The following is a 14,642-nucleotide window of genomic DNA, read 5'->3' as shown; positions in this document are numbered from 1 at the left end:
TATTAACCCCCCCTGGCCTCCTGTGCTTTCCCTTAATTTCTTTAGTTTTCTCTTTCTTGTTTCTTTTTTGTTTTGTTTTTTTGTTTTTCCTTTTGTTTCGCTTTGCTGTTTTATTTGCCCTGACAACAAAAAAGAATAAAAGATTTTAGATTGATGCAGTGGAGATCTCCTTAATCGATTTATAAAGCTTTTAAAAATTTGAAGTCCTTATAGAAACATTAATTAAAAAAGACAACAAGTTTCATGCACCTAACGATTTAAGGTATAGTCAATTCTGCCATCTAACTTTTGTTTGCTATCAAATCCATACCTATCATATCCATACACATGCTTCTCTTTCTTTGGTTAAGATCACCATCTACCTGTCTGGAAAGAAAAATCAAAGCCCCTAGAAACTGGTTTTTTCTATATAATATCTCCAATTGAGAGACCTTAATTTCCAACCATGGCAAGCCTCGACTTTGTGCACTTCCTTTCTATTGTATACTCCTTGTTCATCATTGCCACTGGATGCGGCGTCATGGCCTTGTCTCCGGCCGTCAAAGCGGGTTATTATCCGTCAGGGGCTTTGGATAATCTCCCACCTTCAGCCATAAATACATCATTAATCACCCACGTCTTGTATGCTTTTCTTGTGCCCAACAATATTACTTTTGAGTTTGACATTTCAAATTCAAAGGCGACGATCCTCTCAAACTTCACCACCACCCTTCATCACAAGAACCCCCACGTTAAGGTTCTTTACTCCATCGGTGGAGGTGGTATTGATCCCAACCATTTTGCTGCCATGGCCTCCGCTGCCTCCTCCCGTCGAACTTTCATACATGCAACTATAGAGGTTGCTCGAAAATATGGGTTTGATGGGCTTGACCTTGATTGGGAATTCCCTGAAAGCCCAAAAGAAATGGATGATTTTGCCCACTTGCTAAAAGAATGGAGGCATGCAATCCAAGAGGAGGCTAGGGGCACAAATAGGCCTCCCCTATTGCTCACTGCCGCTGTGTACTACTCGGCGGAATTCTTAGTATATGGAAGCCACCGCTCGTACCCGACAGCTTCGATCAAGGAAAACTTGGATTGGATTAATGTGATGTGTTACGATTATCACGGATCATGGAACACGTCGGTGACGGGGGCCCATGCTGCATTGTTTGATCCAAGAACTAATTTGAGCTCAATCTATGGGCTCAAGTCGTGGATCAAGGCTGGAGTACCTGGGAACAAGGTGGTGATGGGCTTACCGCTCTATGGGAAAACATGGAAGCTCAAAGACCCAAATCTGCATGGGGTTGGAGCACCTGCCATTGGCGTGGGTCCTGGAGATGACGGTGTGCTACTTTTCTCGGAGGTGGAGGCATTCAATAAGAGGACCAAGGCCACCATTGCATATGATGTGGACACTGCCTCGGTCTATTCTTTTGTCGGGACAACGTGGATTGGGTACGATGATGCACTATCGATAACAGTGAAGATTGGGTTTGCTCAAGCCCTTGGGCTTCGTGGGTATTTCTTTTGGGCCATTAGCTATGATAACGAATGGAAAGTCACAACACAAGGTATATATTCTCCTTTCCATCCCATATTTTATATTAAAGGGGAAGTGTCATTTGATCGTAGCACGTTGACATACGGTGGACCTTTTAATGAGTATTAACGCAAATATATATTTCTCAATCAGATTATTAACATTTTGCTGAACTGTTGATATGCAGCTTCAAGGGCATGGATCGTTGACAAATGAGATTGGAGCTTCATTATTTACCCTGAAATAAGCTCTCCAGACTCGAGAGATTCCAAATAAAACCTCCACCTTCTACGTGGTGTAAAGTAAAACCAAATTTTCATGTTCTAATTGTTTTTATCAGTTTATAAGGCTGGATGTGGTAATTAAGCTCAACTCATGTATCTATGTTCCTACTTGAACTGATCAAGACCATCTCATGGGGATATAAAGTGACAAGAAAGGAAAAAAGAAAAGATAAATAAATTTTACGTTGAACAGAAGATATATTACTGAGTAATATATGATGGGTATTAAGTCGAATTAATAAGAGTTTTACCGGCCAACAATAGATTTTGATGGGGTCTTATCACCGAGGGGAAGAGATCGAATGATGTAATCCTAATTTGTAAGAATTACATTTTTATCTAAATAGCTATCTAGTCTAAATAGGAGAAGTAGTTAAATAAGAGTTTTATCTCTTTTATCTAGAGAAGACGAGTAATGATTAGTTTCAATTAAAGCTCTCTTGGAAGAGCAGTAGGATTCTAGCTAGTTGAACGATAGAAGTAGTACAATTCTATCTAGAATAGAATTACACTCCTACTTTAGTATTGCTAGCCTATTTGTTAATTTAAGGAAGCAAACAATGAAATAATAAGCAAGTTGATTATTATTATGGAAAATACATTTTATTGTGTTTTTGAGAGATAGAGTTTTCTCAAATTATCCATTGGAGGTCACGGTTCCCTAGAACGAGTCAATATATCTTTTTCCTATGTTTTGGTTAATTAGTTTGCATCATCGAAGACGAGTCACACTCAAAAAAGAGAAATTTCGTATCCGATAATTTAGACGGACCTTGTTGCGAGCCTCAACGCTCCAATAGCCGTTAATCCTTCAAATTGGCGCAAGTATTGGGGTTGACTCTCCTTGTTACTAAGATCTGGGCCGCGCCCCAACAAATCCATCTATGATTCTAAGTAATAGAATATCTGGATTTGCTTGAAAAGATTTTCTTGCACTGGTTAACAACTAGCTAGTGTCTTATATATAGAAGATGAGGCAGACTATTCAATGTGTGAAAGAAATATTAAGTAATCAGTTTGAGAATTTGCATTGCAGCATTAAAATGTTTAATTTAATGATCTTTAAAAGGAAACAAACACATTAATCTTAAACCATATCATATAAACGCTTTTAAAGACTGTTTTTCTTTTTCCTTTCTTCTCTATGGCTAAGAACCATCAAATTAAATTTACAAGTTACTAAGAAATCATATAATTATGCTAAAGACACTGCCATTGGACTTCTTACAATATGTTGTCCGTCAATCCAAGAATACCACCCAAAAGCATACTCATCCTTGGCAAGCTTGTTGATCAGCGTCTGATCACCTCTTACTTTCACCGTGATGGTGAAGTTTTGTTTCTGGCCAAGATGATCGAAGAACAAAATACTTGGGGAGGCCTTTATGGAGAATCCCAAAGGTGGTTTGGAAGTAAAGAAGTACACACTCTTGCGGTGACCAACGTTTGTGACTGTCCTCTTAACGGTGACGGTTCCATTGAGTTTGGAGATTGCCAAGGACGGATAGTTGAGGTTGTTTGGTGTGGGTGGAACTGTCGGACACTTGATTGAGCCAATGCTGCATAAGTAGAGAAGGTAGTCGGTATATGAGGCGTCGTATACTAGACCGGGGTCCGATGCTTTTGTGGGCCGGAAGTGGCCGGAGCCATATGCAAAGGGAGTGGCTGGATTGCCAGATTGGTCGCCCAATGGCAAACCCATGTTGTTTATTAACCCGGCTGCGAGGTAGAAATGTGAAACATTAGAGAATTTAGGCCGTGGCAAGTAAAGATGGTTTTGTCATCATGACAACATTTGAAAGTATTAAATTAAAACTTATAACTAGAGCATAAGATTGAAATCGAAAGAATAATGCTAGAAATCACAGCTTTGATATCGCACAATTATTTCAGAATGTTTATATATATACCTGTGGTCATGAGAGCAGATCTTATTGCGGCACTGCTCCAAGTAGGGTGTATGGCTTTGAGAAGTGCAGCCGCAGCAGCCACATGAGGGCAAGACATTGAAGTTCCAGAGAAAATATTGAACTTTGCAATTCTGTGATCTTGTGTCAACTTTGTAGGAGGATCGCCCTCGCTCCATGCTGCCAGTATATTCAGCCCTGGAGCTGTGATATCGGGCTGCAAAGTAAACCAACAATATTTGGAAGTAAAAATCAAATCCATACTATATATATGGATTTAGTTTTGTCAGATGTGAATATATGTATGCTAGTAAAAGGACTAAGGTGGACTCTTCTGTTTGTTTTAGGTCGTGGAAATTTGTGTTTGGGTGTTGGGTTTAATTAGGTTGTGCCAAAGCATATATGGATATAAGTCTATATATGTAGGTGAACCTCAACTTTACCCTTTTAATTAAACGGGTAAGATCCTTCAATTCTAACTTAATAATTATTTCATGTTAAAAATTATTAACCTTAAATATTGCGTGTAGGGTTCAGGTTATGTTTCGTTGATATATATATATATGTCAATTCTAACCCAACCCATTTAATTAAATGGGGTAAACCTTTTAACCCTAACCTGCTGATTTCGTATTGAATTCGTGTCGAGTTCGTGAGTTTTGTCCTAAGTGGTGGTGGGGTGCAGGGTGTTGATAACTAATAATGTATATGTGCTTGAAAAAAGAATTATTACCTTGAGAATATTAGGGTCAATAGAATTTGGACCTCTACTAGTGAATGCGGTCATGAATGGTGCTGGCTTGGTATATAGCACTGTCTTAGCCGGTATGATAGTAGCCATTGGATTCTTGGTAGAGTTGATGTATTTCCAAATTCTGACGGCATCGTCGTAAGTTACTGCGGTGGCCGGAAGCAAATGAGGATCACATGTTAACTCAGCTCCGTTTGCCTTACTGTTTCCAAGGATGAAACCAGCACCACCAGCCCTCTTCACTTCCAGGCCTTTTCCAACTCTTGTCCCATTACCTCTCACGCACAAAACTATCTTTCCTTTGACCTTCTCAGGTGAAAGAGAGCCGGGAAGGCATTGTCTGCAACAATTAATAATCCAATTCAAACAAGTCATTAGCCAAGATTAATGGAAAATCAATCTTAATTTGTATTTACAGAAATTAAACTAATTAAGGACAAATTAGAGAGAGAAATTACCCTACAACGGCTTTGGACACGCCTGGGTTAACAACATCTGCCGCGTATGCTAATGGATACAACTTATTCTCCATCTTGAATGGAGTCACTGTTTGGCCCTAACAATAATTCAAAACAAAAAGTGAAACCTATACTTTAAAAAAAACGCTAATTTTTTTTAGTGTCAACGTTTCGATCATTGGCTACGGTTGACTATCGTCACGATAAATCAATAGAGAATTAAAATTTGCATCGTTTTAGCCCATGCGACGCAAATTGTTGTCGGTTACAAGAGTAACAACGACATCATCGTAACAACGACGTTAAGATAATAAAGTTGTTTGCAATAATTACAATGTGATTTAATTTGTTAGGATTTTAGTAATACATGTTTTTTCCTATTAAGAGTGCTTTTGGCACTAAGATTTTGTAGATTAAAAATATGATTTTGAACCAAAATCACTGAAAATATATCGTTTGAGAGTACATGCGTTTTTAAAAAATTACGATTTGAAAACGAAAAAAAAAAAATCTATGTTTCCAAATCGCAGATAACAAGTAGATGCATTTTCAAAAAATGCATGATTTTAAAGGAAAAATTACTATTTTAAACACTAACCTACGATTTTACCAAAAGCTTAACTTCGTCTTTACAAATCGATTTTTTAAATCGCACATTTTAAAATCGATAATTTTAAATCGTACGTTTGGGTTTGCAATCCTAAATGTGTTTGCTTTTTATAACAATTAATTAAGATCGATGCTTCTAGAGTTAATAATAATAAATAGTATGAATAATAGAAAGCTATGAAATCCTAACCAAATGATATCTAAATTATGCATAACTTGTTTAAATGTAATTAATTACCTCAATTCTCAAACCATTTCCTAGCACGACAGGAGAGACAAACTCACGATCCACACTACTAGCACCAACGGTGATCATCCATGGAGCCACGTTCGACAAAGTTGAAGGTCCAGGGCCAGAGTTCCCAGCACTACACGCCACCACAATGTTTTTCTTCGAGGCATGGAGTGCTCCAACTGCAATTCCATCGTTGATAAAAGGATACGACGTAGCAGTCCCAATGGAAATGCTTAGTACATCAACACCGTCAGCAATGGCATCGTCAATGGCCGCCAACATATCTTCCTCAAAGCACGTGTTACCCACCACTTTTTGTTGGCCCGGTATTGGCCAGCAGACTTTGTATATAGCGAGGCGGACAAGCGGAGCTCCGCCGGAGGCAGTGCCACGAGCAAAGCCGCCAATGGCCGAGGCATTGGGGACCCATCGGCCTCCAACTGTGGAGGCAGTGTGTGTTCCATGGCCATCTTTGTCGCGAGGTGATCGGTAATCCTCAGTGGTGTTTAGAGAGCCGAAGTATGTCTCGTAACCCTTGAGGTAGTATCGGGCTCCAATCAGCTTCCTGGGGAGATGCCAATAGTGAAACAAATTTTAGCTGTGGATTTTTTTATTTTATTTTATTTTATTTTTTGAGCAAATTCCATTCTTATTGATAACTCCACTACAACATAGGCTTGAATCAAAATATAGGGACAATAATTTTCCTATTTACAATACGGTAGATTCAGGAAGGAATATTTCTTCCATTCAGATTGTGTTTACAATATGAGTGACAACTTCTCGTGTTAGAGTACCGTGAACTGTCATATTGGCCTAGTACTGCTTAATGTGGACTACGTTTATTGTCCTAAAAGATTACATGTGAGATTTTATGCCCTCCGCTAGATGTTCATACCTGCTTGTGTTGGGCATAATAGAAACAATATTTCATGTGTTTATCAAGGCATTTTTATCATTTGTTTTGCACAAAATGGAGATGTTACAATCCCATTGATTCTTTGGGAATGACATTACAACAATTGAAATTTCGGAATTGCAAATTATTTGATAGTTAGAGGGAGGTAAATGTATTTTTTTCTAAATTATATTAAATCAAAGAAAAACATTTGATATGGCATAAAATATGAGAGACATGACATCTCAACAATTGCCAAGCAAATTGGATAGTGATCCCTATAATTAGAGTGCCGGGCACCCATTTTAGAGGCTCATCATTCAAGCAAATTTACCCCATTAAAGTCAATGGTTAAATGATCGACAAGGGGATCCCGCTCATGAATCACAATCATTCGCTCCATGAAATGATATAGAAATATCTTTGTGCTTTTGATTTAGGGAATTAGTATATATTGTTTGTATCCTCTATAGTTGGAAGGGGTCCTCCAAATGTGGGCCAGTTATAGGCTTAGTAGACAGAATAAAGAGAAGAAACCAAACAAGAGGACTTGAAATGAGCAGGGCATTGGAATTCTAAGAAAAGCTCACAAGATGGGAAATGCGAAAGAAGCCAAAAGCAATTAAATGATCAAGCAAATTAATTGGAGGCATCTTCCGCACAAAACAATAAATTTTAAATTAAACAGATCGAGATTTACAAAACGACACGGTATAGGACGCAGTGCAGGCCCATTAATTGGAAGCTGTCATAATTGGGAACAGTTTTAGAATAAGAGCAACTGGCATTGAAATGCAAAAGGATCGATGATATCGATGCATGTTCGTTCAAGAAAGGAACTCCATCAAAAGATTCCAAAGAGTGGTAAAATTAGCCTTCTATATATGGTTTTAGGTTGCAAAGGTCCTAGCTAGAAGCACTGCCCCTCTAATTGGAGAGGTTGCCAATTATTAGGCTTTTAAAGATCAGATAGGGTGGCATATATAATAGGGGTGACAATTACTTTGTGTTCGTATGTCGAATCGTGTCGAGACATTAATATAAAATTATATAGGTCAACTTTTAACCCGACTCATTTAATTAAACGAGTCAAATCTTTTAACCCTACTAATTTTATGTAGGATTCGAAGAGTCGTGTCAAAAATTGTCAAGTATTTTAAATGTTGGGTCGTGTTATGTATATATAGATAAGAGTATAGATCAATCAAAACCTAACTAACCCATTTAATTAAATGGGTTAGACTATTCAATCTTAATCCGTTTATTTTATGATGGATTCGTGTTGACTTTGTAGATCATATAAAAAATTAATGTTAGCCTAAGTGGGACTTTGAGACAAAGATTTATTACTCCCATGAAAAAAAAGTTAAAGTTTTTGCCTCCCATGAAATGGATGTAAGGTTGAAAAAAATGCTCATGCATAAAAATCTTTGAGAAATGTTATATCTCATTCTAGTGTCATTTTAGGGTCCTTCTATGCTGACATAACACCATATTTTTAATAAAGAAAAACTATAAAACTTGATTTATCTCTCTTATTTTTTTAAAAAAATACAATGTGCCAGATCAGCATAGAAATATTCCAAAAACACACTAGAAGAAACTCTAACCTTCCGAAAAAAATCTTTACCTCCAAGCAGACCCAAAAGTACTCTAAAACAACATATATCTATATATATATATATAGACAAAAAGCTAGCAATATATATATATATATATATAAGAAAGCAGGCTCACCTATTACAATGGGATGCGTTAAAAGCGCCTCCTGTTTGGCAGATTCCTTTCCATGATTTTGGGATGGGTCCCATTCCTTCATCGCTGAAGCTCTTTGATTCTGGCCAAACACCTGATCAAAACGACGTCACTCATTACATGCATGCAATCATATTGCCAGCATCCACATGCAATTAATGATGTAATACACATGCATATGATTGCTAAATTACAAAGACGATATCACATGTCAAACAGTCATAGGGCCAATTAAGAGCATGCATGTGATATATGTTGTTTGTATTGAAATTGTTACCGCTATCCAAGAGCCCAACTATAACATCTTTTCCATACTTGGCTTTGGACAGCAACTCATTTCCTCCACTCCAGAAGTTCTTTTGATCTCCCTCTCCTTCTTCCAAGCCTATAAACTCCCATGATCTTGTCGTGTGCAAAGAATACTTCTTTGGGTCGCTCCCAAACACTGATACCACTTCCTCCATATCTGTTCAAAACCATTGTTTTATTAATATTCTATATATAGTGAAAGCTAGAGAGATTGGACAAGAACCCTCCGGAAACCTTTTCAAGGCCCTGTCAGGTAAACCCGAGACTCATGCATCACACTCCTCTTAGTATGGACCGTTGAGTCGCGGGTTTTGCCCGGGACTGGTCCTAAAAGGTAGTTTGCACTGACAATTTCAAAACTGAGACCATGAGAAGCAGAGCATTCAAAGTCCCAGGCTTTTACCAACTGAGCTAACCCCTTGAGGTTGATGGTAATTTCCTTTACCAGATAGCTTGGAGGCTTCTTCGGGTGTGAGCAATGCGGCGAAGCCATTGATGCTGTGCTTGTAGCTGTAAAGTAGAGAATCTCTGGCTTCGTCCTCAGTCGTTTTCACAGAGAGCAGATATGAATGATGAGTGTCTTGAATCTCATGCAATGATTTTTCTCCATTGTTCCCTCCAAAGTACACTATGTAAACCTGTAATCACAAATTAATCTTTCGATTGCTAGAATAGATAACCCAAATAGAAAATAATATAATTAAAAACGATACACAACTCTTTGAGAAGAGGAAAAAGACCTGTTTTTCTGCACATGAAGCTAAGAGAGGGAGGAGGATAAGGAGGGCGATGGAGATAGTTGAGAATCTCTTCATTTTACGTCCTCACATTAACCCCCCTGCAGCCAATTAACACAAGACGGCAAGACCTATATATATAGTTGCATACTATGTCCTCATATATTCCCCATGCCAGCCGAAAACCTCTATATATACTATAATTATGAGAGGGAGGAGGATGCCAGTCTATTGTGGTCTCTTTCTTGTTATTTATTTATTTTTAGAAAGATAAAATTTGAATATGATGTCTTTTTTATACAGAGAAAGAGTAATACTATAGACCACATTTTTATCACACAATGCTAGCTGATGTATGTGATAATTTCAGCAATTTTTATTATTATTTTATTTAATAAGGTTTGATTTAAAGACTAATAAATATTGTCACATCCACGGCCAATAAGATAAAGTGAGATAAAGATATAATATTTATAGCATAGCGGGAAATGCTTGGGTGTTCACTGGGATCCCACTCCAATCTCACCCTCACATATGTGGATCAATGATGTTGTTAAAAAAATGTGGGTCCCACAACATTATTTTTATTATCTCTCACTTCATTGGTCCACACATGCAATGGTGGGATAGGAGCGGGATCCCAATGGGTACCAAGCATTTCCCATAGCATATTGCTATTGTAGATAATATTCTTTGGATTCATTGTTGTGCTATGATTCTTCTGTTTTCTACTTGAACTTAAAGTACAATCATGATATTAATTGTTTGATTTATTAATATAAACTTTTTAAATCCAATTCAAATTAACCTTTTTTTTTTATTGAATTTTCAGTAGAATCATAATAAATAACAACATAAATGCATTACTATTTTACCTAATTTTAGACTTTAGTTCTAAGTCAATTGCAACATGCACGCTATAACAAATAAAAGTTAAACCATATTGAATCCCCTTATTAGATGCCACACGTGACACGTTTATACTCTATCCGAAAAGAACATTAATTGGATCTCTTATAGCAAATTCATTTTGGTATGAAAGATCAAATTTAAATTTTCTTTCACAAAGGGTTAGTTTAAAATCAAAATTCCAATCATGAGGATATTTTATACATGTGCCAGTACTCCAAGCTAAATTACCAATCATTCTAAAAGCTTAACTGATACACAAGTCAGTATTTTCAGTTAAATAACCAATTATTTGAATTATCCAAAAGTTAAAACTGATGTTTATGTTAAATCATCATCAATTATCCCAAAACTTAACTGATCGTAATAGTATTTTCTTTAAATCACAAATTATTTCAAAAACTTAAACCAATAGCAAGCTGAGGAACTTTACTCTGATATGAGTTAAATCGCCACTTAAAAAAATTAAGCTAATGAAAAATACTTAATCTAATAATTTAATTTATATTCTAACATTTTTTAATGGAAAACAAATTAATAAGAGTACTGCATCTAGGGGGCAGTTCTAGATAGATACTTTGGCTTGAAGCAGCTTGTATATATGTTGAGGAGTGGAATTTTACATCTCTCGGCAGTGGAGGTCGAAGTCCAATGGTGTGCCTAAAAGGACCACAAAATCCAAGGCATGCGCAAGAAAATTGATGTAAAAGCTGATTGAATTGAAAGATCCTGAATTAATGGTATGACTTTACGTGTATCTGCTAGCTTGTGATGCATTAATGTCTAAATTTTACACCATTGATCACGTCGATCCCTTGCTTACAAGTAAGTCAAATAGTTGCTTTAAAGTATGTCAAATGGTGATATCAGCAGTACTGGATGGTAAAATGGCCTCAAGAAAATTTTTAAGTGATTAGACAAGTATTAGATCGAAAGCTTGACTCTCACAATGGGAATTCCTAAACCTAATTAGTATTAGTCCCTTTGGGTTCCAATGATGTCTTGATGGGGCTTAGTTAGGCTATGGCTCAATCGGATTTGAGAGAACGTCTATAGTTTTCCCCACGATCTAGGCCTCTCCGATGTGGTTCCCAGCAGGTAGAGTAGCTACTTTGTGCTTAAGCTTTTAGAACAAATGGTGATTCAGCATGGTATAAAAGTCAAAAGTCCTGAGTTCGAACCTGTCTCAGTCATTCACCCCTTATTTCAATTAAATATTCACTTGATTTGGCTCTGATAGTGTTAGGCCTCACCTATTAAAAAAAAATGAAGTTTAAGCTCATATGTGAGGGGAGCGTTATAGTATTGATTAAATGATTAAATTTATTTCTTTCAATCGACTTAAGCTTTTGGGATAAGTAGTAATTTAAGACCTTGGCGGTCACCCACTCATGCCTTTATTGATGGAATAGAAAAAAAGAAATTGTCAAATAGTGTATTCTGTTCCAAATTGGCCCATGCTCACTAATTGATATTGGCATGTGCTACATGCATTCAGTTACTCCAAATTAAGCATCTCTCTCGGCGTGTACTGCGCATTAGCACAACGTCAACATTTGGTGCCCATGCCAATTGCCTTTGCCCCAAGGCATTACCTTCTCGCTATGAGAGAGAGAGAGAGAGAGAGAGAGGTAGGCATTAGTTTCCTTCCTATTATAGTTGGAGATGGAAATAATTGATCTATGTTAGACTATATTTAGATTACGTACCCTAAATTTAAGAATTTGATGAGACTAAAGTATTGATTAAATGATTATATTTATCATTTTTCTATAAGTTTAATTCTTGAAATAAGTGGTGATTTAAAATGGTATCAGATCAGAGGTCTTGAGTTCAAACATTATTTCCAAATTTTCAGTCCTTCACATCTCATTTCAAGTGTAGGTCTTACCTCTTAAAATAGATCGAGTTTTTAAAAGGGATTAAATGATTAAATTTACCCATTCCTATAAGCTTTTGGAGGCCCTATTAAAATGATGTTGGTCTCACCTATTAAACTAGAGTTTTAAAAATGGATTAAATGATTAAATTTATCCATTCCTATAAGCTTAAGCTTTTGGAAGACCCTATTAAAAAGGTGTTGAGCCCCACCTATTAAAAATATTTTTTTTAAAAGGGATTAATTTACTACTTCATATAAGCTTAAACTTTTGGGATAATTTATGATTTAATTTGTTTCCTTAAACCTTTGATCTCGGATAGATGGAGACAAGATATTTTTTTTTGCATGATTAATTATGTGATAGAACACAAAGTGAGTGTTTTGAGTTTGAAAAATATTCCTCACCTCTCTACTCATCTTCGAGATTTGCATTCAATATATAATTCATGTGTTACAACAGTTTTTGTTTGATAAAAAGACTACAACAAAAGAGTTTAAAGTTGAATACATCATGAGTCCTGCTGAGACGTAGATAAGTCATCATCCCTTAGCCTTTGTAACAGATTGAGTTCTATCTTGAGTAAGACCGTAGGAGATTGCATTCCCCATGTGTATTCTAACCCAAAATACACATTTATGTCACACTGCAGGTTGATGTTTCGTTTTTTTAAGCGACTTTCTTATTGTGTTTTTTGCTGACATAAAAAGTCAATTAAAATACGTCATGTCAACTAGTATGATATGAGTGTAATAATTAATGGGAGTGAAAAGCACTACCATTACTCTAGAGTAAAATACATATGTAGATCGTAATTAGTGTCATAGCTTTTGGATGAGATATTGCAAAGATTAGTGGATAGCATTTCATGGGTGAATCTAGCTCCTTAAAGTCCACTCTTTTATTTTTGGAATTTTCTTTCTTGTTAGAGGGAAAGCTAAGGAGAGTGGTCCATATATCCATGATAAAAGCAACTTGCAACTTCCATGCATAAGGATGATTTGGTTGTCACAACATGGCTTAATTATCTAATTAATGCATCACGAGCTTGGCTACAATCTCCATTTCCAAGTTTCAAAAATAAGACCACCTTTCCAACTACAACTTTCATCGGCATTGACATGCACTAAGATCCCTTCTGTTTTGTAGACTGAATCTTTAGATGCATGGCCACATAGATAGGGGTAAAGGACGAGAATGTTTTAGTGCATGAGAATGACAACAGAAGTAGCTAGTATCAGAATAGTCAAAATTGGTGGGCTAGCTGCTCCACTTCGGGCAATTAGTTGAAGTCCCCCCAATGTCCCCCCAAATCATGCATGCCTGCTCATGCTTATGGATCTCATATTGATCTGATCCAGAAAAGCTGCAAAGTGGCTTCATTTCTTTTTAAAAAAATAATTGTGATTTAAAGTTAAATTTTGTAATTTTATAAAGTCATTTTACCTTTTAATCGTCTGATTTAACCTCAAACTTTATCGAGAAGAGTGAAATTGTAAAAAGTTAAAAGTTCGATACATTAAATTAAGAGTTTTTTAACTCTTAGAAGAGATTGTAAAAGTAATAAAAGTTCAAGGGATAAAGTGGAATTTCCCTTTCTTTTAACACAGTCAGTTGAATGACTAAATGGCAAATCAGTATCTAATTAAAGTCATTTAGGAAGGTTATGTGCAAGTAGAGTTTAAGTGCAATTCAGTAGTTGTTAGGTATTGGGTCTGTTAGAAAGTATTATTTGCTAGATTATTCAATTTATTATTTTACTAGTTGTTCAGTTCATTAGTTGTTTTATTAGTTTACTATTTTTGTTAGGGTATAAGTATGTTTCATGTTTATCTTTTTATGTTGTTATTTGGATAAGATTAGGTTTATCTCTTTTATCTTTATCTTATAGGAGTCTTGTTGATAGAATGTTAGGTTGTTGAGTTAGGAGTCAAATGGAGGTTCTATTTCATGTGAAACTCTATTTTCTATTATATTCAGTTCTTTTAAATACTGTTTTGTTATTGAATAAAAGTAAATAATCAAGTTGAATAAAGTTGAATAATATTTTACTTTTTTCAAAAATAAATCATATTTTATTTAACTTTTTCAAATTTTATCTCACAAAGTCAAACCTCGTAATTCGCGCAGTGTATTCGAATAATATTCGGATTCAACACCCAAACGGACCATAAATTATCAAATCTTATGTTTGTGAGTTCAAAACACCTCTAATTGCTCAACCAATGAGGTCTAGGATTACTCGAAAATCTTACCATATCTATTATTCTTGTTGAGTTCTCATCCTACGTTACGTAAACACGTAACAGAAAACAATTGTGACAGATCGAACTAATATTCCAGGATCACCAAAGAAGCAGAAAAAATAGCAGTATAGCAAATAAC

At 36.1% G+C, this 14,642-nt stretch overlaps 2 protein-coding genes across 2 annotated transcripts; one reads left to right on the top strand and one right to left on the bottom strand.

The window, feature by feature from the left end:
* Positions 1-336: 336 nt before the first annotated feature.
* On the top strand, positions 337-2,008 carry LOC133865423 (class V chitinase CHIT5b-like). The gene is made up of 2 exons (XM_062301827.1): positions 337-1,556; positions 1,713-2,008. Exons 1-2 carry the CDS (start codon positions 446-448, stop codon positions 1,739-1,741), a joined length of 1,140 nt encoding a protein of 379 aa, XP_062157811.1. The 5' UTR covers positions 337-445; the 3' UTR covers positions 1,742-2,008.
* Positions 2,009-2,878: 870 nt separating this feature from the next.
* On the bottom strand, positions 2,879-9,643 carry LOC133866944 (subtilisin-like protease SBT5.6). The gene is made up of 9 exons (XM_062303608.1): positions 9,472-9,643; positions 9,177-9,369; positions 8,700-8,888; positions 8,405-8,516; positions 5,773-6,334; positions 4,926-5,023; positions 4,450-4,807; positions 3,720-3,933; positions 2,879-3,528 (listed from the first exon to the last, which is right to left on the bottom strand). The coding sequence occupies exons 1-9, from the start codon at positions 9,544-9,546 to the stop codon at positions 3,005-3,007; spliced, it is 2,325 nt and encodes a 774-aa protein (XP_062159592.1). The 5' UTR covers positions 9,547-9,643; the 3' UTR covers positions 2,879-3,004.
* Positions 9,644-14,642: the final 4,999 nt, after the last annotated feature.

The sequence above is a fragment of the Alnus glutinosa genome, chromosome 4 (assembly GCF_958979055.1).
Source record: "Alnus glutinosa chromosome 4, dhAlnGlut1.1, whole genome shotgun sequence".
NCBI lineage: Eukaryota > Viridiplantae > Streptophyta > Magnoliopsida > Fagales > Betulaceae > Alnus > Alnus glutinosa.
The sequence above is the reverse complement of the archived record's forward strand: the minus strand, read 5'-3'. Positions and strand labels throughout refer to the sequence as shown.

Excerpts from the sequence above, each read along its gene's own strand:
- LOC133865423 (XM_062301827.1), top strand. The coding sequence starts at position 446 with ATGGCAAGCCTCGACTTTGTGCACTTCCTTTCTATTGTATACTCCTTG. Across the intron at positions 1,557-1,712 it reads ATGGAAAGTCACAACACAAG|CTTCAAGGGCATGGATCGTT; the intron begins GTATATATTCTC and ends GTTGATATGCAG.
- LOC133866944 (XM_062303608.1), bottom strand. The coding sequence starts at position 9,546 with ATGAAGAGATTCTCAACTATCTCCATCGCCCTCCTTATCCTCCTCCCT. Across the intron at positions 8,517-8,699 it reads AGTTGGGCTCTTGGATAGCG|GTGTTTGGCCAGAATCAAAG; the intron begins GTAACAATTTCA and ends CGTTTTGATCAG. Across the intron at positions 3,934-4,449 it reads TTGACCCTAATATTCTCAAG|CCCGATATCACAGCTCCAGG; the intron begins GTAATAATTCTT and ends TTTACTTTGCAG.